At 38.6% G+C, this 27,936-nt stretch overlaps 2 protein-coding genes across 2 annotated transcripts in view; both read right to left on the bottom strand.

The window, feature by feature from the left end:
* igsf9a (immunoglobulin superfamily, member 9a) overlaps positions 1–14,417 on the bottom strand; it is a 57,681-nt gene extending 43,264 nt beyond the window's left edge. The window contains exons 1-3 of the mRNA XM_006795662.3: positions 14,192–14,417; positions 4,259–4,353; positions 3,934–4,134 (exon numbers count right to left, since the gene is read on the bottom strand). Of these exons, the coding sequence (XP_006795725.2) occupies positions 3,934–4,134; positions 4,259–4,319 (262 nt within the window). The 5' untranslated portion in view covers positions 4,320–4,353; positions 14,192–14,417. The remainder of the gene's footprint in view (positions 1–3,933; positions 4,135–4,258; positions 4,354–14,191) is intronic.
* Positions 14,418–15,012: 595 nt separating this feature from the next.
* tmem230a (transmembrane protein 230a) lies at positions 15,013–24,980 on the bottom strand. Its single transcript, XM_006795629.3, has 4 exons — positions 24,846–24,980; positions 23,320–23,434; positions 22,551–22,673; positions 15,013–15,920 (listed from the first exon to the last, which is right to left on the bottom strand). Exons 2-4 carry the CDS (start codon positions 23,419–23,421, stop codon positions 15,780–15,782), a joined length of 366 nt encoding a protein of 121 aa, XP_006795692.1. The 5' UTR covers positions 23,422–23,434; positions 24,846–24,980; the 3' UTR covers positions 15,013–15,779.
* Between the last annotated feature and the right edge of the window lie 2,956 nt (positions 24,981–27,936).

Raw genomic sequence — 27,936 nt, 5'->3', positions numbered from 1 at the left:
TAAGCCCTTTTCAGCCCTTAACCCTCTCAGGGGAGCAATCAGATGAAAATCTAAAGCAACTCACACTTTGCAAAGCTACAAACATGGCCAAAAGACAAGGAATGTTGATGGGTTTAATCAGTTTAAGGTGATGAAAGGGAGGAATGATGGAACGAAAAAAATGAGCCTCAGCAGAGTGAATCACTTGGATAACTTCCATTAGAATCACAACAGCTAAACAACAGTTGGAGACTGAGTCCTGAAGCCAAACTATTGAGACACCCGAGAACATTCATGGCCCGAGGGGGTGAAATACACACCAGTCGTTCCATCTCTAAAGCGTTGGTTTCCCATGCTGCACCTGTTACTCCCACACCGGCTGGTACCTGTGAGAAAGCTTTGCCTCAGATGGGACAAAGCATCTTTTTCAAACCTGTATAGAACTGCAGCTTTTTGTTTGTCACCCGAGAGGCATGTGATTAGCAAACCCATCTATTAAAGCTGCTGCTTTTCCTTGAAGAAAGCTTTGTAGTTGAGTTGAGAGTACAAATAGTGTAATTTATTGGTTGAAGGGCAGGCATATTTTTATTGGGCTTTTTACTAGAAGCCTTCGTCTGAAAACTAACATGCAGTGTAATGAGCTGCACGTTGACGGATTGTCTTGAGAGTAAGTGACAAAAGGCTACTGCTTTTTATGAGCCGGGGCTGGAATTAAAGTCTGCCCCACTCCCACTTACGATAATTCATCAGCTAACTTTATTACTATGTAAATGTCTGTGTCATATTTCCTGCCTGGGTTGGGCAAGGGAGTGGCATCCAGCTCGCATGACAAAGGCCTTAACTCAGCTGAAAGTAGGTTCTGATCCTTTGACAAAGAAACACGTAATGCCGGTGTTTGCAGCTCATTACTGTATCCTAGAGCAATCAATGGACGTGACACCAAAGAGATTGGTACACTGTACACGGAAAGTGACTTCAAAAATGAAGCTGGAATTATTCTATATTAAAAAATGAATAGTCCGACACCAACAATGAATTGATGTAACTGCCTGTTACTGTTTATTCAGCCAAAAGCTGGTTTATCTCATTCCTCTGGGTGATAGAGTTTCATCGTCCGACCGTGTATTTGCATTGCACTGGGTGGCCTTTTGTTCTGATCACAAGCCCTGCATTTTATTTTGAGTAAATTCTTAATGCATTACAGCATCCCTGGTGCTGTAAGTGCAAACACAGCACACAATGTGTAATCCACAGGTGAAAATAGTCCTCAACAAATCACCATTTACCCCTGGCAAGGTACTACAGTGTCCAGCAACTTTTCTAAAAGTATTGATTTAGTGAGTTCGGCAACAAATTGTTGTTTTTAATCTTTTATGGGATTTGTAGGCAATAATCATTTAGGAATCAGCAATTACCTGTATCCAATAGCATTATTGTGTTTGTGACTAACAGACAGCCCCGTTTTATTCCATTGATTTCTTTAACTGCCCTGAGCTCAAGCAAGAAATCTACTGACAGACTGACATAAATGAAAAGTCCTTAGGGAGCAGGAATTGTAGATGCATTTTAACATCTATAATTTTGTGACAACCAGGCTGGACTACTGTAATTCATTAGTATCAGGATGTCCTAAAAACTCCCTGAAAAGCCTTCAGCTAATCCAAAATGCTGCAGCAAGAGTACTGATAGGGACTAGAAAGAGAGAGCATATTTCTCCTGTTTTGGCTTCCCTTCATTGGCTTCCTGTTAAATCCAGAATTGAATACAAAATCCTGCTCCTCACACACAAGGTCTTAAATAATCAGGCCCCATCTTATCTTAAGGACCTTGTAGTACCACATCACCCTATTAGAGCACTTCACTCTCGCACTGCAGACTTACTTGTTGTTCCCAGAGTATTTAAAAGTAGAATGAGAAGGAGAGCCTTCAGTTTTCAGGCCCCTCTTCTGTGGAACCAGCTTCCAGTTTGGATTCGGGAGACAGACACTATCTCTACTTTTAAGATTAGGCTTAAAACTTTCCTTTTTGCTAAAGCATATAGTTAGGGCTGGACCAGGTGACCCTGAATCCTCCCTTAGTTATGCTGCAATAGGCTGCTGGGGGATTCCCATGATGCATTGAGTTTTTCCTTTCCAGTCACCTTTCTCACTCACTATGTGTTAATAGACCTCTCTGCATTGAATCATATCTGTTATTAATCTCTGTCTCTCTTCCACAGCATGTCTTTTATCCTGTCTTCCTTCTCTCACCCCAACCAATCACAGCAGATGGCCCCGCCCCTCCCTGAGCCTGGTTCTGCCGGAGGTTTCTTCCTGTTAAAAGGGAGTTTTTCCTTCCCACTGTCGCCAAAGTGCTTGCTCATAGGGGGTCATATGATTGTTGGGTTTTTCTCTGTATCTATTATTGTATAATGTACTGTACAATATAAAGCACCTTGAGGCAACTGTTGTTGTGATTTGGTGCTATATAAATAAAATTGAATTAAACTGAATTGAATTGAATTTGAATTGAATATCACACATCACATATTGAAAATGACACAAAAAGAAACGTAAAATGATTGGTAATTAAGTTTCAGTGATAGTGATCTATATTTTCACATACTTCATTTAGTTCTGATTCCACTTCTTCTTTTAGTTCCTCGCATGCACCTTTAAAGTCAGTGCAATATTTGAAACTGCACCGGATCAAAACAGTCTACATTTTTTGTTCCTCATCTTTAACACACATTTCCTCAGAAAAAAAATCTGATATATCTGGTGTCTTTGGAAGCTCTGCCAGAATTTTAAAATGATTTGTGTGGGTATGAACAGTTTTTAGTCACATCGAATGAGTTTATAGAGACTGATGCAACAGCGGGTAAGAAGGGTTTTGAAGAATATTGCAGAAGAGGATTGCTATAGCAGTAATTATACAAATGAAATGTTGATTGCTGCTATCTACCCCCTATCGGTATTCTCATCACTGAAAATAAATGACAAGGTAACAACTCAGTGTTAGTTAGCTGTCTGCTTTGTGCTACCAGCTGAACTGTTTAAATGAATTTTACTCTTTGAAGTGGGATCATCATGCCTCCTTTGGTATTCTTCTTTCTATGACTACATTGTTCTCAAGCAGAAATTCAAAAACACAGAAGAGGTCCATAGGTTGAACTTTTCTTCAGGCAGCACAGCAGAAAAGAAAAAAATGCCCCTGACAAAAGAAAGATCTGACTAACCCAGACATGCCTTCTTTTTCTCCACATTTGTTCCATTGTTTGCGACTTTAAAGGATAACAGGAGCCACACAAAGGTATCCTTGGACTATAGCGGCTCTTTCCCCCTGTAGACTCTTTGTTCTCTGTGCTGTGTGCAAAGTGCGCACAATAGGCGATGATGCAATGTTTCACCTCCTTTAACAGTAGCTCCAAATATAAGATTGGTCTGAAAAGGACATCAAGGTGTGGTACTGAGTGTATTCTGGGAACCTTATATTGGTTACATTCTTTCAGTTAAAAGAAGCTTGAACCAAACCATGTCATATTCAGCCATCATTCTTTTCATCATTTTCAACTTAAATTCACTGAGTGGCTTTTGTACTGACAATGGCAACAAATAAGAATCCTTCACTGTTTGAAGTTCCTTACTAAAGCATATTCACATACAGAAACAACAATAACACCTGTAAAAAAAACATAAGAGCAGTAGCAACATGCAGGGGATCATCAAATTTAATAGCCATCATTAACAGGAGAAACAAACTTTCTCTACGTGATTTACTTGCAGTCTGTCCAATAGCTTCTTAAGCTAATTCAGCTAAGCTAATACTCTTACAATACAATATCTAGAGTAAATCCTAAGATACAATAATTATACTTTACATCAGTAGCATGTATGTACAGTATGAAGATAAGCTACTTGAGACAATGGCATCAACTATAGCAAACAGTGTATGCATGTAGTAACAGATGCTTACCCTCATACTGTGGATGTACCCGAGGTGCATAAGATCCAAATTTAATCAGAACAGGAATGTCAAATCCCTGTCGAATCCATTCAACCACGTGCTGGGATGCAGAGGACACAACTGCTGGGTCTGATGACGGAAGTCTGCACTCCAGCTCCACGGAGCTTCCAGCCTTTGCCTGCACCTCAGAGGTCAAACCTTCAGTGGTTACTGTTGGGTTTGTTGTAAGCAAAATCAGAGAATATGCTTCAGTTAGTTCACAAAGCAAAGGATAACAGTGAGCAAATGGAGAAAGTACACTGGAATGCAAAATGATATTTGAAAAAAAACTTACGAAATTGGCAAATAACCACCGCCACAGTGAAAGTCTGCAAATAAGATCTTGCCGACCCCATATCTGTCACTCATACAACCTGCAGCATGTTCAATCTGTAGGCAAAAGAGACACAATTGTCACAATCACATTACTTGCTTGGCTGCACACAAGAAGACAGCCATCTGTGACAGATTTCCAAACTAAAAAGTCTACACCAGAGCTGCCACTTCTGTCATAATTTTACAGACACGAGGAAAGGAGCATTCAGATTTTTATACAGCTTTCCAATAACTGGAATTCATCCCATATCATTACACAAATGGGCAGAGCGGCCTCTGCAGCCAGAAAGCTCCCCGGCCTTATATCGTTTTCTGAAAGTAAATGTCATAAATGTCAAATAAATCTTTTGCGAGTCACGTGCAAAGTGACATCTAAGTGTTTTATTTAGAGCACATCAATGAAGACATTTGGCTGAAGCAGCCAGGAGACTCAGCACTCAAGGACAGAGATGAGCTGAGCTGATGGAGCGCAGGCTACAGTTAAGCATTACGGAGTGCAACTTAATGCCAAAAGGCAGCAGCTGATTCAATCCAGTCAAAGTAATCCCTGCTCAGATGTGATCAAATATGTACACAGGAGTGAGGAAATCAAGATGATGGGTCATTTTCAGGTCAGTTCACAGTTTCATGGAAGCTGTTCAATGAAAACTCTGCCTAAATTATTCAACAGCACATTACTGACTAGGGCATTGGAACTGTCCCAATTCAGATCTAAGATTCAGGTTAAAATGTCCAATCAATTGGAATTGCTTTCTGCCAAGCTTTTCAATTCCTTTGATTTCCTTAGTTGCAGATTGCAAAACAATGCCATCAACTGATGAAAGAAAGCTCTGAACTCCTGTGTCATGTCCGGGCCTTTTCTCTGCTCTGCTTCTACACACAGGGTCGCCAACTGACCTCGTTTCCCTTCCATGTACTCTCTTGTGTTGCTTTTGCAGCATACTTCAGGTGACTATCCATCACCTTGTGAAGCTCCATCTAATCATTTTTGCAGTTCTGCAGCATTTCGCTGAATCTGAGCAGAGTACAGCCCTGTACATTTCAGAATTCATCCTTATACTTCATCCATAAACACCAGTGACCCGAGTCCATTGGCAGTCATCCATTCCTATGCCATTGAGAAATGATGTGGCATGCTTCAGATTGTGAGCTGTTCCTTTCCTTCTTCATACTTTTTTCTCATCCTATAATCATGTAAGTGATAGATTTTTGAGTATAACCAGTAGTTTGGACACCTACAATCTTTAGAGAGTTCTTGACTTGGCTGAATGTTGTGAAAGGGCTTTCCCTAACCAAAGACTGAATTCTGCTATCATCAACTTATCTTCTCTGGTCTGGCCTTTTGGTGTTGCTGAGCCAGCCAGTGAATTTTTCATTTTTAAGAACATACACAGTACCAGAACGTTGAGTTGGCCACCTTTAAAGTTGTTGCTTTTTCTTCGATAGATCTATTTTGGTTTTCAGCCTGATGATGACCTCCTTTGCTTGCATCAAAATCTCTTTGGATCATATAATGAGTGTTTCAGTGAAACAAAACAAAAAGTTCAACACTTTGGAATGAACTTCAGATATTTATCTGCTTTATTTATTATCCAATGCTTTTGTTAAACCTCTTGAACTAAAACCGAAACTTTGCATTTCAATCACATCTCAATTGCTTGATTGTGGTTCGACTGTTGTGATGTACAGAGGGAAAACTACAAAGATGAATCAAAGTATCTAATTATAACACCAGTAAATGGCTAAATTTAAACTCTTATTTAACATCTGAGCAAGGGACAAAAGTGATAAACGTGGAAAAAAACAATGTCCTTTCTCTCATAATGTCACAGGTGATTTATGAAAAAGCATAAAATGGTAATCCAAATATACCTTAAACCTGTTCTTTTTTGAAATTCTTGACTAAACGAGAGTCAAAAACTCACAGGATTTCAAATGTATTACCATTTTGTTGACAGTTTTCAGACTGTATTTCTTCTTGCCGATATACAGTACTGACCCAAATTTGGCTTAGCACAAGTCCACTGACAAGAAAATACCCCCCTGTGATGGAAATCTGTTTTTCACATTTCAAAAGTTTTAAAAATTGTAGGTATCAACAATAAATGATCAGTATAGAATCACATCACCTGAATATTATCAAATATATATTGAAACTTTGTTGTTTCTAATGTATAATGACTATGTAGTTTGTACAAACTGGGTGTAAGCAAGTGTTGACTTTAAAAGGTAACAGATTCATGAAGATGATTTCATCTTGAGTGATCTCTGTACTTCCTGATAATTAGCAATGTTATTATCCTTGACCCAGCAGCAGGAGCAGCAAAGGCCTTATCAGCTCTCTATAACCATAAGGCTTTTATTGGCTTGTTCATTTCACGACCAGGACAAAGTCTGAACTCAAGACAAACAATTACACAGGCTGTCAACAGCTGCTGCGCTTGTTCTAACATATTCACATACTTCAGCAACAGAACAACACACACAGATTTTCCACAAAATCAAAGTGAAAGTCAGGCAAAAAAATAAAAGATTTGATCGCAAAGTGTTTGACAGTGAACACTCCCCTGCTCCTGCCCTTCATCCACATGACGTCATGCAAAGCAACACAACAGAGTCTATCCTGAACTTATTATGCTGGATTTAGGCCTTGCATGTTTGCTGAGACTGAGTATGACAAGCCAAGGTAAAGCTTCAACATTATGAATCTGTTGCTTCTCTCCCTCACACAGTGTGAGAACATGCACACACATACAAATGAAGACTCCCTGTTGCCATGACTAAGCTTCCTCATTTGGCTCTTAATGAACAGATGCTCAGCATCATCTACTTATTATGTATCACCCTTATTTGCCTCTTGTTAACTAATAAGAATGGAGATGATAAGGATTCATCACAAAGTACAGATAGTCATCAAGTCGCTGATTAAAGAATTATAACCAGACCTCTGCCCCGCATCTGGCAAATACGTGCAAGCTTCAGCTGAATAAAAATGTTTATAGTTTTACTGCTTGACAAGGTAAGGCTTATTTATGTGAATGGTGAAATAGCAAGGCAATAAAGTGGATCCACATGAGTTAAAAGAAAGATTATTTTTGAAAGAGAGGGAAAAGAAAGGGAGGCTACAGCAAGAAGAGAGAGAGGGGGGGGCAAAAAAATCAACTACAGGACATTTTCCATCATTAAATTTGAACCAAAAATTCAGAGAGATGCCAAACAAAGCGGCCCGCACAGGTGAAGCTCTCAGCCATGGTAACACAGATGGTCTCTAGACATTTCCCACAGACGTATTATCCCTTCCTCTGACACTGAGAGGATGCACATAAACACAAGCACGGTGACAGCACAGCACTCTGGAAAATGTATAAAGCTATACTAAATGAGCCAGTAGCTCACAAAAGAAAGCGCCCTGTCTCGCATAGATTTATCAGCTGGCAGAAATAGAAAAGTCAGTGACAGGCATGCTGCTGCTGAAATTCTGCGTTGTTGCCATTTTAATCTACATAAGGAAAGAAATGGGGAGCAGCTGATTAATCATCACAGAGGGCACAGTCACAGATTTATCAGCAGCCAGCTCTTCTTTTACCTACCACAATTAAAACTTAAAGATAAAGGAGCTCCCCTTGCCTAAATGTTTTCTGATTAAATTCTGTTTCTCATCCATGCATTTTGCTGTGGTCCCTGCTTGTTTGGGTCTATTTTCAAAATATGTCTGTTACAATAGCACCGGTATCGATTTGGAAAACAACAGGTGCTGCATCTGTTAGAGAATATGAAACCAAGGGTATTTGTTTTGTGGGTTAGAACTGTTCAAGGCTGTTTGTATCTGCCAGCAAGCTACAGTAAATTGGACATTAGCCTCTGACCAGAGTGCAAGTAGAAAGGGGAAAGAAGTCAAATTGCTCATTTGCTGTTACCTAAAGAGGTAAACAACAGCATTTAACAGAAAATGGTGCTTCAGCTTTGGACAAACAAAATCATTAATCCAAAGGCATGACTATAAATATTAAATTCCTACAGCACTGCAGAACTCAAACTTCAGGCATGGCCCCGAATCACACTAAAAGGCCTCCATAGGGTTGGATTTGGATTTAAACAGATTATAGTGCAACTGTGAGGGAAACACAGTGAAGACAGTAATCCAAAGCAATGCTTGCGCTGTGAATCACATGTGATACACGTCCATCAACACTTTAAAGCTCAGGGCACCGAACAGCCTCCAACTGAGATGAATACAACACATACTTTAACATCAGGTATTCATCACATATTTGAAGAGTTTTCAGAGTGTGCTCACACAGCGAGACACGCAGAGAATTTCCAAGGTTGCTGTTATGGTAGTGTGTATGTGGATTTAAATCTGAGCAAGCCCAAGAATGTGTAGTGATCGTAATACTGACAGTTAGGTACAGCGGTTCATTAATGTACACACACACACACACATACATATATATATATATATATATATATATATATATATATATATATATATACATATATATTTTAGGGGTGCAACAATACTCGTATCGCTATTGAACCGTTCGATACAGTGCTTTCGGTTCGGTACGCATATGTATCGAACAATACAACATTTTTAATTTATTTTATCAACTTTCCTTCTGACGGTGCTGTCTGTGTTGAGCGCTCAGTGGATCTGCACTCGACAGCGCAGCCTAGGCGGAGTAGTCGAACGAAGATTCACTGAGCGCAGGACAAGCTAGCAAGACAGAAGCTAAGCTCGTTGCAACATGGCAAATTGAACCTCCCCCACCCTCATTCAGATCTGGCGTTTGGAACTATTTTGGTTTTCATGTGAAGTATGACCCTGAAGGTAAGCGCGTCATAGACTAAAGTAAAACAGTATGTTGGCTGTGCCAGCAATGCTCAATTACATGGGTGAGAACTAGTGTGTTAGCGCAGTTAGCTCATTAACGTGAAGGCCGTCCAGCGGTAGCTTGTTAACAGAGATTTGCCGTGTTGTGGCGTTACCGTCATTTCAGATTAACGCTGACAGCACTAGTGGGAACACAACAAATATGACTGCACATTTACGCCGACATCATCCTCGTGCAAAGACAAGTGGAAGCAGAGAAAAACAACAAACTTTACCCGAGTCATTTAGACAGCCATTAGCACATGATTCTCCTTATGGGGACCTGATATGTTTAATATGCTGCTGAGAATATAGCCCAGAAGAAGCGTATAGTATAGTTTTTATTTTGGAAAGAGCCATTTCTCCATAATAAACTCTCTTTTCCAAAGATGAGTGATTCCTCAATCAGATACAGGGCTCGCAAAATTGCTAGCCCGACGTCCCGGGGCTAGCGATTTTTCCAGTCGGGCTACCAAAATCGATCTCTGCCCTGCCCGTCGGCCTATCGTAGGAAGGAAAAATATATGTCAATGCTTTTGCATTTTTTCGGAAATGTAGCTGGGTAATTATGTCATTGGCATCGGTGAGCCACTGTCAATATGTGACATATTGAAATCGCGTTTGAATTTGCGCTTGTTTTTTGCTTTCACTTTGCAATCGCACGAACTGTGTATAGAGAGCGACAGCACTGATTGGTGAGTGATGATAATTTGCGCACCAATTCCTCTGACATCATCTTATCAATCGTTAGCTTACTATGCAAACATGACAAGTGAAATCTCCGGCAGCAAGCTTAAACATGTGAGAGGTTGATCGAGCAGAGAATCGCTGAGCGTTATGTTAGTGCGTGTGTAAAAGCAGCAGGATATATATTTCAGTTCTGCTGAGCCAAATAAGACAGGTCAGGGTGAAGAAGTGACCACAAAACGGAAAAGTTATGACAAATCAGACTATAAGGCAAAAAGAAAGTGCAGCTTTATGGTTTCATGGACAAAAGAATTTCTGTGGCTGCAATATGACGAGCTAAATAACCAGGGCTGCATATAAGTGGTCCGCAGGTGCGCATTCGCTGTCAAAATAAAAAACGCGCACAAGATAAGAAGTTGCAACGCGTGTTTGCGTACATAAGATTTTCTGGAGGAGGACAGACATTTGTTTAGAACTCTTAAAGATGTCGAAGAAGCTCCTTTAAGCAATTACTGTGATGTTCCTCCACCTCCAAAGAAATGTCAGAAGGAGTCCGAACCACAAAAGAAGCGCGTATTCTCGGAAAAGTGGTTGCAGAAGGTGAGCTGGCTTCAAACAAATGATGAACGCACAGAGATGTGGTGCAGAATGTGCCGTGAAAATTTAATAAATGACAAATTAAAAAGGCATGAACATTTTTTTTTTGTATCGAAAAAATATCAAACCGTGACACCAAAGTATTGAATCGAACCGAACCGTGAATTTTGTGTATCGTTGCACCCCTAATATATATATATATATATATATATATATATATATATATATACGCCATCCTTTATACCAAAGTACTGGGTGATGATAACCTGATGGTGGCAGAACAGGAAAAGTCATACTTTGCCAAAGTCATCAATTCAATAGCAGCTTAGCTATTTAAACTAAAAAGCCAAAAATGTCAACCGATGGTCCTGCCTTGTGGTGGACTACTATAAAACCAGATTTTTTACTTCCCTCCTTAAAGACTTGTGAGCTGAAATAAGAAACGCTGACTCAAAATTTTCCAACTATCTAGAGTATTTCTTTTTTTAGTACTTTGCGTTGTTTGGTCTCAAACTAGTTGAAAAAAATATAGTGAATATAGTATTCACACAACTTTTAAAATGCTATATAACTTTAATTATTCCCAAAAGAGTTCAGATTTACGTTAAAAGTACTTTTTAACATTTGATCTAAAATAAGTAGGTTTTTGAAGTCCCACAGTTCTGGCTTCCTACTGAGTTTGCATATACACAAATCAGCCACAACATTAAAATGACATCATCTTGTTACAGTGCAATATTCTGCAGTGGTATTCCTGTGCACTGGCATTCACATGGATACTTCTTTGACACGTAGCATGCACCAAAACATTAATGCAAGCTAACCACACACCCTTGTCTCCACAGCTTCCCAGGTAGCAGTGCCCTCCACTAGCCCCAAAGGTCCCATGGCTTAAGCACAGATGTGGCCAGACAACAAAAGCCCTAGGGAACTCCAGCCAATCCACTGGTGCCAGGCACCGCAGGAAGCTCCCATGACTCGTGGACCCATCCCAAGACCATGTGCTGATCTCATTACTGACAATTTTGCAAATGTGAGCTGTCATGTCATGAGTGCTGACTGTCAGCTCCCTCTCAGAGTTCATAAATACTGCGCATTGGCAATCAACCTGCTCTAATCCACCCTGTAAGTCTACATTGTATTTTTTTCATGGCTTGCACATGGGTTAGAAAAAGCCCATTTTCAAAGTCAAACACACACTTTCCATCACAATAGGAACCTCTCTGTGTAGCTTGGTTTGATGTGCACTTAAGCGAAAATAGGGCATTCAAAATGAGAGAGAAAACTGGAAAAATAAAGAGGTTTTTTTTTTTTTTTTTTTGCAGTGTGGGTATTGCATCTCTCTGCTCAGAAGCCGTTCTGTGAATCCAGGTGAATGCCACAATCTTTACTTCATTTAATCCATCATCTAAAGGTTACAAAGCTGAGTCCCAAATCAAGAACCGCAAGTTCCAGGTTAAGCTGAAGTCATAAATGTTGTCTTTCAAGCCATAAATAAATTGTTATAAATCCAAATTCACTGTCAACTACCATCTATATTAACAATGCTACCAAATATTTCAGATAATGCAGTTCTCTGTAAACTAATGGTCCAATTTTGAACAAGTATTTGTCATTTCTCTGCTGTTATGCATGCTACTGTCTGTGTTTTGTTGATAACAACAGAGTCTTGACATCTGAATCAAATAACACAAGGTATCATCTGCTGTCTGTCAAATGCACCTTTCTCCAAAGCTCGTGCAACGTGACTGGCCACTGCTGAAATCATTCAAAGCTCTGTGGTTGTTAGGGAAAAGATTTTATGACAAAGTGTTTAATCTTTGGGCTTGGAGAGGCTGTTGTCATTCCAAATGAAAGGGATAAACTCTGCATGAAAGTCTAAATCATTGGTGTCAAGTTAAGGTCTTCATGTCTAAAAAAAGAGACATGAAAGCATTGCTTTCATTCAACTCAAGGTTTAAAATCAGATGAAATTCAAACATTAGGGCAGTGTTTGTTCATAATATACAAGGCCAAATGTTTCAAATGAGGTGAGCATATGTACAAATGTTTGTGAGTCCAAATCTAAGGATTCAGACTGCTCTAAATGCTTCTGCTCAAATTCTACTGTTTGCAAACAGAAGCTAATCAGATTAATTTTGGCTTTAAGGGAGGGTGGCCTTAAAGGGAGAGGAACTGAAACTGCTTGTTTCCCACAGTGAATTAGTACTTTGAAGCAAGAATCGTGCAAAGAAATTCAGCAGAGTCAAGAATAAAAATATCAAGTTGGAAATGATCACAACAGCTCTGCTTAAAATCCCTGAAACACTTTCTTTTTTTATTTTAAATTCAGCTTTATCCTAAACATTGTACACAATTTTCATCCAAAGTTACACACGTTTTGGGTATTTCACCATAGTAGGGGCTTGTACGTTTCCTTTCTTTCTGTCTGCCTTTGCTCTTCTCTGTGGTTTAAAGTGGGAGGGGCTGAGTTTGTTAACAGGAGACAATAAGGGACCAATCATGACTTGCCAACATTTGAATCATAACACTGTTGTATTTACAAAATTTAAAGGCATTAACACATAGTAGATTAGATTTTTGTTCATGTAGTCCCAGCTGTCTGTGTTGTAAAGGGATACACTAATACATTACATTTTCCTTTTTAAAGGGCCATTGTATTGTGGTGCATTGCACTTTTAACTAGAATTTCAAACACTGAGCAGTTGACGGTTTCCACAGGTGTATTACACTGAAGAAACCACCTTGCATAGATGTTTTGTATGTTATTCAACTTAAAGAATTACTTTTTTTTTTATTTACACTGTTGTCAGTTTTTCTCCAGTATCAGTACTGGGCTCACTGGAACGCAGAAGCTAAAAAAAAAAACCCACTGGGAAAGAAATAGTTTTGTAGATAATGATCTACTTCAACCCACTTTAGGTGTCAGATCTGAAGTGTTTATTGCATATGTACTATTCAGGTGCCACCAAGTCCTGCTGAATTAATTGCCACTCTGCTCCCTCTGATGATATAAACTTTATGGAAAATAATATATAACGGGAAACTGCACCCATCTGGCACATCAGCAACCTCAATTCAAACCAAAAATAGAATTTCAAACCATTAAATGATGCTTGTCTCGGAAAGTTATGAGACCATTTCTTCCATAAGTGGTGAAATAAAGATAGACGGTGGGTTCAATACAAAGACAATAGCAGAAAAATATGAGCTCTTATATGCTGGTTCTGGCTCTACATATTGCACTGCTGCTTGTGAAAGTTGTATCCATATGCGGCATAAAATCCCCTCCTTCTGAATGTACCGTGTTTGTCTACTCACGCTCTAACAGCCAATATCTTAGCCCTGTTTTTCTCTAATAACGTGACTCCAAATTCTTTAATAATCTAAAGGTTGTCATTCTCAATTAAAGCAACAACCATAAAGAAAAAACAACATACAAATAAATAATGTAAACAATAGAAAACAGACTTAAGTTTGCATTGGGACGTTTTAATTACTCATGGCAAATGGCTGTTCCTGAGTTTCTGTCAGTTTCATATTGCGCATTAGAATGAAAATCCCCCCCATAGAAACTTCATTACTGACGTTTAAATGCATGCCACAGTTCAGAGGATTGAGAGGAAACTTGGCACTCCACAGTTTGAGCTCCGAGCATTAATTTCTCATCCTTTTAAAGCTGCTGGAAGTCAGACACACTTTCAAAATCATTAACATCTTCTATTTTTTTCTTACTTATCTTACCTGTAGCTCCGTTTCAGCCGCTGGCAGATTTTGCTTTTAAAAACACATCCTTCTCGAGTATTAGTCCAACTTGTGCCCGAGTTTGTAGACACCGGGTCAGTGGCTGAAAATCTAAAACGGGCCTTATTCCTTTGTAGCGTTGCAAACTACCTGAAATTTGAGCGTTTTCCTTTTAAAAGCCCACCGACAACAGGTGTTCATTTCACTTACAGGTGACAGCGAGGGATCGACGTACTGTGCTCTTCCTGCCCGAGTCCAACCTCCCCCCTCCCTTCTTTCCTTCCTCCCTCCGCTGCTTGCTCCTGTTTCCTTGTTATGTTCAAAAGGCTCAAAGCAAAACAAAGTAAACTGACAGACCACAGTCCTATAAGCCCCTGGATGTTTGAGCCAATGCTGATTTAATAACTGTGTTTGTTTGTGCAGGCAGAGGATGAAAGGAGATTTTTTTAGCCCTTAATCCCTTGATGGCATCCAGCTTAGCGGTAACCACAAGAGGGTGTCCTTTACCTGATGTTGGTGGCCAAACGGGGAGAACAGATGTACTTGTTAGACAAAGGACAGATGTTTGGGGGTTTTTTTAAACTTAGTGAAAGTTTTTCCTAAAATTGCTTTTTTGATCCCTGTCTTTCGCTTTTTGATATAGACACATGTTAACACAGATTATTTATTAAAGTGAGTCATGATTCTTTGCTAAACACTCAAGTTTTAATTCATCCAGAGTCTGACATCGAAAGCATATCTCAAAAAGACTTTGCAGAGGATGTAATCCAGCTGTACCCAACAATCACAAAGGATAAAAAAAAACATCAAACTTTTTTGTAGATTTGTAGTCTCATTTTTATTGTTGTTAATATTTTTTAACTCCAGCAAGTGTATGCAAAATAACATTTTGGTAAATATTCAAACCAAGCAAATGTAGACAAAAGGCAATACTTTATAAGGGAAGTGATACTTTTTTGTTAAAAATATACTTTACATCATTAAAGTAATAAATCTTGATAGCAATGCAAATACAATCTTTAGGAGACATGCAAGTTCCCATCATCTTTTACGATGTAACACATGAAGCCACAAATTTAAAATACAAGATGCCTATTTGTACATCATTAAAGTACTATACAATAATCACACCGATTCTCAGTCGTGCACTCTAGGAATAGTAAATTAAAGGCATCTGTCAAAATCTATACTCACTGATCATTTCTTAATGTATGTAGTGAGGTGCGTAACAGCAAAAACATTGATGTGCTGTTTCAGGTAAGCAGATGGACTGATATCCACCAGTCACTGAGTGTTTTAATATTAATAAAGCTGCATATATATGTAAAGTCTCTAACTTCTGTAGAGCTTTGGCAGACATGTGAACACACAAGCCACATTTTAGGAAAAAAGTTAGGAGAAAAAAAACAAAACAAACACACACACACCATAAATCTTTCAGTAAGCCCACCCAGACAAATACAGATATCTATCCTAAAATTATATGGTTTTACTTTTTGATACATACATTCAGTCAGAAAACAGCAGGCACCAAGATACACAGTGAGGAAAAATAGGGGATGATTGGATGGTATTTGGTTCAGTCGCCAAAGTCTGGGATGTCATCATAGGAGTAACCCCGGTAACCCTTTGCAGCATAGTAGGCAATTCTCAAATGGTAAAATCCCGGAAGAAAAACGAGTATCCCTATGATGATGACAGGAATAGTGCGGTCGGGATGCTAAAAACATCAAGAAAAAAATAAAGAAAATCTGGTAATCAGAAGGAATTTACACGCTATGATTTCAGTTAGTTACCTAAATAAATACTCGTTAATGCTCACATTATTACATTCTGTAACCAAGTTTAGATAGACTTCATACATACTGAATACCTAATATTGCATTTAGTAGTGGAATGCAAGAGGAAGTCATTAAAGACTAATGTTCTCCATCACGCTTTAACATACTTACCTCAACACTGCCTGTCAGCACTACATGAACACACTCTACGCTGATGAGGCATGCAGCCATAATGACTTCATAGTCTGACATCTGATTTCATGTAAATGATAAGTCATTTCATATGCATGGCATCTAACAACCAGGAGGCAAAGGTAGACTCCATCAACACCAAAGAGATGTGTTTAATTTGTTTAATTTTACCACCAGATGGCAGTCTTGTGCTCAGAGTCACTGTAACCCTCAACCAGTTTTTTTTTTCTTCTTTTTTTTTTTTTAAAGACAGGGAGCTGCACTGGGCTGTGGTAATGTCAATCATTTGTCTGTATTAAGCTTCTGAAATGTTCTATTCATCTGTGTCTTGTAAAGTGTCCACTTACAACACCTTTTCTGATGGATGTCAGCAGGCGACTTCTCCTCACCCGCCAAACGAGATGGCTCAGTTGGCATGACAGTGGCCCTATATTTAGGCCACATGATAACTGAGCCACCACCATGAGAAGAGAGCAAGCTCCATTCATTAAGGAAGAACAGGCAAAAAAAAAAAGTCCCAGAAGATCAGGAAGTGAAAAAAAGATCTTTCATTTCAGTCTCTTTGCATTAATTTGGGTGAACTGACCCTTGACTCTTCAAAAATAAATAAATAGGAATTTAATGCCTAAATTGGCTGCGTTCTATCAACCTCTTTTCCCTTGGTTAATTTCTTTGTTTTTGCCACTACAATGGTTGACTAGGCTGAGTCAAAGGTTCCCAACACAATGTTCACTGAAGCCCTTGACATGGTTCCAGTTGTAAAACAACTGTTATCTAATACACACACACACACACACAGACACAGAAAAAGATCAAACATTATTTTAGCCCCAAACCCAGGCAGCCTCTTGCAAACAAACCTGTCTGATTTCTATTGCTGTAGTATCTATCGCTTGAACCTTGGATTATCTCCTAGTATTAGATATGCTATTTTAACTTGTGTGGGATAACTGGCAAGTACAACAGACTCATATACTCTGATGCTGCCTTCACGTCAGATCAAATTTTCTGCAAATACCATCTGCAGAGTAGGTTAAAAAATATTCACATTACCCTCCCACTGATAATGCGAATATGTGCAGGCTGAGTTATCTCCTGTGTGGTGTCATGAATTTAGGAAGCAAAAACCCCAAAGCAGGGGTTCCACTGAAGTTTAAACTCCAAGCTATAAAATATCAAAATCATTAGTTATATTCAGAAACACATAAAAGCCCTGAGACCAGTAAAAGCAAGAGCATAGCACAAATCTGACAGCAGGACTATAAAATCTCAGGACAGCTGTTCAATTATAGCTATTTAAGAACAAGAGTAACAGCAGCAGGGGTGTTTTAATTGCTGCTCAGGATAAAATTTTGGATTTTTTTGTTGGCTCTCCAACTGTGTGTCAAAAGTAGGGCTGGGTAATACCAACAGTGCTTTATTAGTGCAGACAGAAGTGTCTTTATAGTACCAAAAACAGTCATGTATAACAAGAATATCTGGACAGATTGACCATCAGGGGCGATTCTAGGATCAGAGCTTTGGGGGTGCTGAGCACCCAGAGAGCTGCCCAGCCAGGCAAGATAAACTTTACTCGTCACGATGAGACTTCTTCCCCGTGTCTGTCAGTCCCTGCATCCTTAAATGTTGTCCCGAGTTTCCTGTGACTGTCTCCTTGGTGCATTTAAACCCCTGTTCCTCCCTGTCCTCATCGTCTGTTGTCTTCGTCTCCGTTATCAGTCATCATAATTTTACCATCTCTGTGCAAGTCTGCAAATTTCTTTATTAAATCATAAGATTCTTAAATTCACCAAGTCTCTCTGTGCCTGGGTCCTCGTCACAAAACATGGCATCACTGTTTTGTGCATTTTAACACAATTTAATCCCCACATTTGAGAAAGAAAAGCAAAACACTTTTTTGAAAAGTCAGTAACAAAACCATCAAATCAGATAAAGGTTATTTAAAAGCTGCAAACGAAGAATGGATTGGAATAAATAAAAAAAAAATACATATCCTAACCTTAATTACTGGGGGAGAATAATGAATGATGCTCATAGTGAGTAAAAAGTAAACTGAGTGCATTTTTTGGACAGAGATTCACTTGAAATGTACAAAATATTGATAAATAAAATTATAAAAATGGAGGCAACTTTGCCTATGGTACAATGTATACAATGTATGAAAAGATCTTTACTGCAGATACTACTATGGCTCTGCAGATTGTCGCCTCACCTTGAGGTTGGCAAATCTGTCTATCACTTTTTGGTGATCAACTCTCTCAAGCAGTTTAACAGTTTCTGTTGTGCCTGTCACTATTCCCTGTCTGTTTTTTTACCTGGTTCTTCCTGACCTTGTACTTTCTCCTCACGTTCCCCTCTTTCCTCTCTCCCTCTTTGGACTGACAATCTGGTGTTATCTATACTTTTGTTGTTAAAATGTTATGTCTCAAACAAGTACTGAATGCTTTTTATATTTTTAGTAGTAAATATTGTCAAAAAAAGTAAGAAGTCTTTGGGGGTGCTTCAGCGTCACCGTCTTGTTTACTTATTCTTGTCAGCAAATTAGGCTGGAACCCTTTATGCCTTCAGAACTGTCTTATCTATTTTTGGCATGGATTCATCAAGGTACAGGAGTCTCTGGTCTAGTCTCTAGAACACTTCTAGAGATTTTGGTCCATACTGACAATAACAGCATCACACAGTTGCTGCAAATTTATCAGCTGATGCTCACTGGATATTCTCTCTTTTTTGGACCATTCTCTAAGTTGAAGGCTAAGTGCACTGAGTTGCTTTAGATATACTGAGTTGATTAGATATCTGAGATATTTCTGTTAACAAGTAGTCAGGCAGATAACATCTAACTCAAGGAATGGAAAGGCTACACATAACAGACAACTTCGTAAACAACCAGTCAAGCTGTATCTTTAGGTCCTTTGTTACTAGCACCTAGCAACTTACTTCATATGAGTCAAAAAATATCAAAGATAACACATTTTAAAGGTGTATAATAGTATTTTATATTATTCCCAAAGAGCTAGCCAATAACTTGGGGTATCTCCACATGCTATGCAGTGTGTGCTTAAAGGCTTTTGAAGAAACTAGGCAAGAAGGAGGACAAAAGCAGCACAGGCCTGACAAAAACAAGCAAACAAAAACAAAACATCTACAACAGATGATCAGTCTCTGAACGTTATGTCCTTAAGAAATAGCAAACCAGCAAAGACCTGGCACATGGCCTGAGAGATGCATCTGGCCTTTCAGTTGATCCATCACCTGTTCACCATAACTTCATCAGAAATGGTCTCTGTACAAGGGTAGCTGTCAAGAAGCCATTCTTGAGGAAGGGAAACAGGAAGAAAAGGCTGAGGCAGAAAAACACATAATGTAACACTGAAAGTCATTGACTGGCCTCCCTAAAGCCTGCACCTCAACATTGCAGTGTGGGATCATCTTGACAGAGAATGGAACAAAAGGCAGTAAACATCCAAAGAAGAGCTCTGAATGTCCTTAAAGAACTGTTCCTGAAGACTACTTAAAGAAATTGCAAGAAAGCTTGCCTCAGAGGGTTCGGGCTGTGTTGAAGAATAAAGGTGGTCATGCCAAACAGTGACTTACAAGCTCAATACAATTCTACCAACTGTTTCTGCCCTATATACTGTAAGTTTCCATAAATCGCTATACTCATTTCCCATTTTGCCCTCAAAACACAAAGAAATGAGGAGTGGCTTAAGACTATTTGTTCTCTTTTGTCAGAGTTACATCTTTAGAATAATATCACACAAATGGCTGTATACTAAGCATATAAATACAGACAGCAGCTATAAAAAAAAACAAAACAGGCAAATAGTGATTCTTGCTCTGTCCAAAGACAACATAGAAACAGGCAGAAATACTGTGGCACGTGAGTCCCAATTAAATCCTAACTTGTCATTTTAGGTTTTGATTTATTTCAGATTTTGTGTGGATTTAAGATGCTCATTAATGAGTTTCATATCCTGGCAAGCACACCCCGTTATCATTCAACTAAGCAGGTAAACAAAGCTAACCAGCTGGTGACTCCACCTTCAAATGAGAATGGTGTAGTTCTTGGTTTTTCAACTGTCAGTAAGAAAGGAAACACATATTTCCAAAACTGCTACAAACTATTCTTCAAACACCGAAATGCATTATGGATGATGCCCTTCAAATGATGTAGAAAACATTTTCTGGATACATAAATCTTAGGGAAGCTGCAGAAGAAACACGAACATAAAGTAACATGCAGAGAGAGGTGATGATTTGACCCTTACAGCGAGGGCATGCGGTTGCATTTCTCTAGCATTTCCACGCAAAGGATCGATACAAAGCTGGTCTCAGTAATCATGGTTATTCTTTGAAGAAACATTTCTATCCTGCTCTCATCTTTAAGTATAACAAAGCCCCCATCCACAGGGCACAAGGGGTCAATTCATGGTTTAATGAATTCCTCTGAGAAACTGTGAACTTGTGTTAGACAGAGGTGCCCACCACACTAATCAAAGTCCCAAATACGACAATATCTCAGGGCTCGCAAAATCGCTAGCCCGACGTCCCGGAGCTAGCGATATCTCCGTTCGGGCGACCAAAATCTATCTCAGCCCTGCCCGTTGGGTTATTATATAGCCCAACAGGCGGGGCTGAGATAGATTTTGGTCACCGACCGGAGATATCGCTAGCTCCGGGTCGTCGGGCTAGTGATTTTGCGAGCCCTGTATCTATTTGACTTGCATTCCATCTTGGGGTGGGCAACATAGTCTTAAAATTACACACAATATATCACAATGGATATATATATATTTGATATAGAAAAAGTAGCGAACATTGTATCTGTGATTGCAGCTCGCAGGCAGCAACATTTATTAGTGAACACAAAGTAAAGGGAATATTCCACCCTTCTTTTCCAATGAGTTCCGGTCAATGTTGACAGACTGCCTAATTTGAAGTGTGAATCTTTTGCCACAAGGTGCCAGCAGGGGCAGCAGCATTATTTTGCAACAATAGTGACACAGCATGAATCAAATGTAATCACAAAAGTAGCTTTGGCTAAGTTTTCCCTGGAAATTTGAGGTAAAAGTATAACATAACTGCCTAACATGTTACCGATAACTAAACTTCCTTAACTCTGTAAGGAACTGTATATTGTTGTCACATATAAAATATCTTTCAGTTTTATTATCTGTCGTGTTGTATTTTGATTACTCTTCCAGTCATATGAGTGCAGTTAATTGCTCCAGTGATGCTCAGGTGAGTCCTTTGTTTAATTTTGGATTGCACATCACCTCCTCACGTGCTTTCATAGCCTGGTTGCACTCGACTGCATTTTTTCCTGAAATGGTGAAACAAGCTTGTTGTTTCCACATTTAGCAGGGACAGTTTTCTTGCATATTTTGTAAAGTATTGTGCTTATCTGAAGGTCTGATCTCTTATAGCCAATACTACTGAAGTAGTACCCTTTTATCACAGGCCGACACACTGCTCGCGCTCTCACAAATGTTTGGCTTGTGTCTTTGTTGTACATGCTAAATAAGGCATAGCATTTTTATATCAGTGATAACATGACAGCACACTGAAGCTGCTCTGGCAGCATGTGGCAGTGAAAAACCTAACTTTCAGCCTGCTTCATAATCATTTTGAGCATAGTCCTAGACTAAAAAGAACATTTAATCACAATCCCCATTATTATAGTAGTTAGTCCAGGATGAGGCATAATCCAAGTCTTGGAAACTAAACATTTCCCTTTGTTTTTAATTTGATTTGTCACCCATCTGTAGCTCTAAATACATTTTAAACAGAAAAAGACAGGAGCGGCTCAGACAGAAGGAGTGAATTTCTGGGGGCTTGTAGTCCTGACACAAGCCTTACCGTTGGATTTCAGAAAAGAGGAACAAAAGAAAATGACTTGGTAAACACTAACCGTTTTTTTGCAGCAGACAAGGAAATTGTTTTTCAACCTAAAGGCTGTAGACATGTTTCACTGAAAAGTCAGTGTATGGCCCATGGGCCAGGAAAAGCCCACCAGAGGGTCCAATCTGGCCCACAGGACGGCTTTGGAAAATGCGGATAATTTTAAAGGCTTAAACTTTGAAACTGTATTTTCATAAGTTTTAGTCTTCTTAGTAACAAAATATATAACCTTTGGCATTTCACCAGAGCAAGTAACAAATACACTTTTATTTTTCAATTTTTAGTGTCTATTTTTTTATTCAACGTTTCTTTTTTTCACAAAGTGCACAATATGACATTTTCTGTGAATTCACACATAATTTCTGTTTCAAGACAAAGTCCCTCATTTCTTTACAGTAAAATTATTTTTGGAGTAAAGGCTCCATCAATGTAAAAAAAAAATTTGAACAGATATTAAACACACTAACCAAACTCACCTCAACCGGTATGATTTCTGCCAGAAGAAGGGCTCCAAAGATAATTAGTAAAGAGCCAATCAGAAACAGGAATATTGCCAGTGCAATTGCCTTGTATGGGATCTTTGGAGGGGGTTTCTTGAACTGTGAAGAGTGAAATTGTGGAAAAATATAGTTAGTTTTCAATTTTGTACATCAGAATATATTGATATCATATGATTTCATGAGGCAGCTACTCAATCTAATCTACTTTAATGCAATTAGAATTTCCCCATCTCCAGATCAGCTTGCTTCCATGTTTAGCAACAAGAAATATCTCTTGAACCATGACAATTGGAAAGCTCCTCTGTATAATACTAATCTCAAAATCTTGAATTCAGCCTAAGATTACGTGGAAAGATGCTGGGATTGCCTAAATCCAAAGTACTGTGAACATTTTCCAAGATACTTGGAACAACCTACCTGGCAAGTAATTTAGAAATAATGCCAATATAACAAAGAGAACTGGCACTCTTTTAAATGCAAACAGTGATCACACTACCCAATAATTTGATTATTTTTCTTCCATGTTTACTCCACTTTGTTTGGAAGTTAACTATGTACGACCTACTCATGATATTACTGTTGAAAGCAGCTTCATTTATCATGCCTAAAACTTTTGCAAAGTCGTTTTAATTACAGAGGGCCTCAGCTTTTACACAGAATCATTACTTAACGATTCATAACAAGTCACTGCTGGTGGTGGAGAAATGTTTTAGTAACATTCTGTCATCAATCTACAAACTCTCACCTGTAAGTCTATGTAACCATCATCAGCAGCAGCCAGCCGTGAGTATTTGACCTTATTGTTAGATATTCCAGCAGTGAGCATGTTGCTTCTAGTTGTCATCATTATGGCATAGAAGCTGTTTGGAGAGAGAAGCACAGACAGGTAATCATCCAAGATGGCTACATTTATCTCGTTCGGTGTCGTGAGCTGAAGGAGAGCCGTCTATTTTTGATCTATCCAGAGAAAAACAACCTGACAACTAAAGCTCAACATTGATGGGGAAAGAAAGAAAAAGGATTCTGCTCACTGATTTATAAAACTGCCCAAAGCATTTAGAAATAGAAAAGATTACTCAACATCCATCACAGTCGTCAAACTTATACATGCTCTCAACACAGATACGTTTTATAGGAACCATGAAATGCCGCTGAAATGGCAATCCCAGTAAAAAGACAGAGAGGTCAGTGACCAGGATACACTCATCTGCTCTTTTCATTTCCACTTCTGCTTGAACATGTAAACAGTGAACAGATAACTTCCTCAGATAAACCGGTTAACATTCAAATCAGGCAAGGTCATGGAATAGCTTGATTTAAAGTATTTATTATAGAAGAGAGATTTTGTGAAAAGGAATAGGGGAACTCCCCCGCCCCATCTTTTCAGTAACAAATCCTTGCAGATAACAACTCAAGAGAATTTTGTGAGGGCCACTGCTTCTATTCCACACACAGCTTCTCGTATGCATCGCGAATAAGCAAGTCAGTGTTAATGGAAACAATTTAAACGATTATTCTGCTTCACATGACGCAGCATCCATTCAAGAAAATAAAGAAAATATAAAAACCAAAATAAATACAGCAACACTGACCTACCCCAGAAGAACTCAGAGAAATGTGAGTACTTCTGTGATCTGATCTCTATTAAGGCCTGTGTTGTGTTTAATTTGGATCCCAAAAAGGAAGACTATGTCAGTAAATAAAAACTGTGGACGCTATATCAACACGGTATACAAGAGCAATCAGAAACATCTTGTTATTTTGCTGACAGCTGTCACATCGAGTCGACACAGAGCCATTTGTGATCAGCAAAGCTCAGGGTTATAATGTCGTAGTGAATCATACAAAATTATTTTCAGAGGGACTTATCTTGATGACTTTATTTTTCTTCATTTATTTTTTAAATGAAGAAAAATTAACTTTAGTAATTTGGGGAATAATTTAAAAAACCACTGTGAGAAATTAAAGGAAATATAATATACACACATGTAACTAATAAGACGGTAGGGGTGTGTGCAATATTGCCTTCCCTTATTCACTGAACTACGATAATACGACATAAAGCAGAGTTACTAGCACCATTTAAATTCACAAACCCTGACTTACCGTAGCAAATCGCCGTTATTTTACTGTGTACCAGTGCGCATTAATGCTAGCGAACTTTGGTTACCTAATTAGCTAGAACATTAGCCATTTAGAAGTTATGCTATCAGAAGCTAGCAAACATTAACAGACAGTCGCGAATACATACAGCTCGTTTCCTTCTCTCACCATTATCTGAGGTATGTACAAACAGCACACTTGTGTCCATGTAGCTCGGAATGCTCTCAGCGGCGCCACATCTGCATTGTTTACACCTATTAAAAACTACATCAACTTCCTTATTTTTGGTTTCGTCATGGCGCATGCGCACACAAATGTCTCGTTTTAACTTTCTAATCAATTAATTTAAACAACACGCAAACTATTAGATAATGAACACGGTGAGAAATATGAAAAGAAGTGAGAAAAGAAAGGAACAGAAAAAGAAAAAGAAAACAAAAAAATAGCACTAAAAGCATATGAGCAAAGAGCAATGTCAGCATGACATTAAACATAATCTAAAACAAAATACCTTTAATAAGGCAGAATGAATACATATCTAAGAAATACAAAGCAAAACAAATATATCAATAAAGTGGAAAAAATAAAATGCAAGAAAGAAATGAGCTCAAGTAATCACATAAAAAATTTTTTTTAAAAATGAAGGTGGCCCAAATGCAAAATTCTTAATAAAATCCAACAAAATGTTATGTTAAAAGATAATTAAAGGTGCTCAATATGTAAAAATATAAATGAAAATAATAAAATACAATGCATCAGTATTTTAAAAAAACTATTTTAAAAGCTGGCTTCATAAATTCACTCAGTGTATTCCTAGTGATGGTTATTTTTGTTGAGAGTGAGCAGGATGAACAGGATTAGAAATGACCATATCAGAGAGATACCTTAGGTGATATTTAGAGACAAAGTTAGACAGATTAGGCTCAGATGGTTTGGACATGTGCAGAGGAGGGATGGTGGATATACTGGGCAAACAATATGAAATATGGAGCTGCCAGGCAGGAGGACAAGAGAAGATATAGTGAAGGAGAATATACAGAACTTGGTGTGACAGAAACGGCTGTTAGAGATAGGGTAAAATGGAGGCAGATGAGCTGTGATGACCCCCAAAGGGATCAACCAAAAGAAGAAGAAGGTGGATTTATTAAGTAAAATAGCTAAAATTCACAATAACACTGAGCAAAACTGATTTACTAAATACAGTAAAAATAAATAAATGAGCAGCAGATATCAGATGGCCATAAAGTGTCTCAGTATTACAGAGTATAAAATGTAGTGGACAGTACAATGCAGTGGCTCTACATAAACAATTAACATGAGAGACAATGATTGTCTGCTAGATAGACATGTTGCATTGCAGGCTGCTAGTATATACAGGCAGACTACAATTACCACTTAAATCCAAACCTACAGACAATTTAGAAACACCCTAATATGGATGTCTTTGGACTGTGGGAGGAAATCAGTGAAAGCCCACTCAGGCACAGAGAGAACATGTAAACTACACACAGAAAGTGCACCAGCACTTAGAAAGTCCTTCATTCGATAGTCCACCTCCATAAAAGTAAAGAGCCTTCTCAGCTAAAGTGTTGAAACTAGCTATTATGTTGGTGCATTATAATTATTGAAATATTGTTGTAAAAAGAGAACACGTTATTATATAAGTAGCAATTTAAAAGGTGAAGCAAGTCAAGCTGTTTTTTATGATCTATAAAAAAAAACACAAGATTAAAATGACTGAAAGATAAAGGGTATTAACTTTAGGCACCTTTTTAGTGTACAATGCTTTGCTTGGAAACCTTGGTTCCTGGTATTCATGCCACCCACATCAAGACTGCAGAAGATCATATGGACGTAGCATGTAACATGGACTGGTTCTTATATACCGCTTTTCTATTTGAGCAGTCAGCTCTCACTGATGTTAGCTGTCACTCCCCACCACACAACACAACAAAACATGCTCAGCAGGGTATTGGAGAACATGACTCAAAGGGCTTGAAGCCTTCGATTCTTCCTGAAAACTTCCCCAGAGCTCAATTTTCTAGATGAATCGGTCATCAGAACAAGCTTGACCTATGGAGACCCCATCATGAAACACAAAGATTACTAAAAATCTGAGAACCAGATATCCTGCCCATACCCTGACGAGTCAGAGCTAAAAGGTTTTTCTCCAAATTGTAGTGTAAGTAAAAATATGGTTATAATGGGCATACCTTTGCAAATGATTCCAAGGTAAATCCGTGAATTAGCTGCATGCAAACTACAAAAGTAATGCATAAATAGCCCTTTCCTGTAAGTAATCACTGTAATGTAAATGGATTGGTAATTACAGTGGTGTGAAAAAGTGTTTCCACATTCCTATATTTTTGTATTCTTGTCCCACTTAGTTGTTAAACATCATCAAGAAAATAACACAACTGAAACAAAATGCAGTTTGTAAATGAAGGTGTTTATTTTAAGGGTGTGAAAAAGTGTTTGGAACATCATACTAACAGTAAAATATGATGGTGGTGGTGTGATGGTCGTGGGCTGTTTTGCTGTTTCAGGACCTGGAAAAAAATGGAAGCATCAATTTACCACAATTTACCAAAATTGTGGGTAATCTGTTCATGACCTTTCCTGACGCGGACTTGGGTTCTACCACAGGACAATGATCCAAAACACACAAGGAAACCCACCTCTGAATGACTTAAGGGGAAAAAAGGGAGACTTTTGAGTGGCTTAGTCAAAGTCCTGACCTAAATCCGGTTGAGATGTTGTGGTATTACCTTAAAAAGGCGGTTCAAGCTAGAAAAACCCTATTCTGCAAAGATGAGAGGACCAAAATTCCTCTACAGGGTTGCAACAGACTCATTGCTAGTTATAGCAAACACTTGATTGCAGTTGTTGCTGCTAAGTATGGCCCAACCAGTTATTATTGTTTATGTGGGCAATAATTTTTTCATGCAGGGCCGCGTATGTTTGAATTATCTTCCCCCTTAATAATAAATACCTTCACTTAGAAACTGCATTTGGTCTTGACTTGTGTTATTTTGTCTAATATTGAAATTTGTCACATTTAACCATGACAAAAATACAAAACAAAATTGGAATCAGGAAGAGAGCAAATACTTTTTCACATCACTGTATATCGTACTAAAACCCTCATTCACCCATTCGTACATTTTTAATCTAACACTCACATGGATGCATTGGGGACAGATCAGGGTTTGTCATCCAGCCCACAAATTCTACAACATGCAGGTTGGATGAGCAAGGG

Source organism: Neolamprologus brichardi, chromosome 7, assembly GCF_056152115.1.
Source record: "Neolamprologus brichardi isolate AB-2024 chromosome 7, ASM5615211v1, whole genome shotgun sequence".
NCBI classification, from domain to species: Eukaryota; Metazoa; Chordata; class Actinopteri; order Cichliformes; family Cichlidae; genus Neolamprologus; species Neolamprologus brichardi.
The sequence above is the reverse complement of the archived record's forward strand: the minus strand, read 5'-3'. Positions and strand labels throughout refer to the sequence as shown.

Bases quoted from the DNA above. Each gene is read 5' to 3' on its own strand.
- tmem230a (XM_006795629.3), bottom strand. From the start codon at position 23,421: ATGATGACAACTAGAAGCAACATGCTCACTGCTGGAATATCTAACAAT. The intron at 22,674-23,319 runs GTGAGAGTTTGT...CACTCTTCACAG, and splicing joins ATGGTTACATAGACTTACAG to TTCAAGAAACCCCCTCCAAA. The intron at 15,921-22,550 runs GTGAGTTTGGTT...TGATGTTTTTAG, and splicing joins CAGAAATCATACCGGTTGAG to CATCCCGACCGCACTATTCC.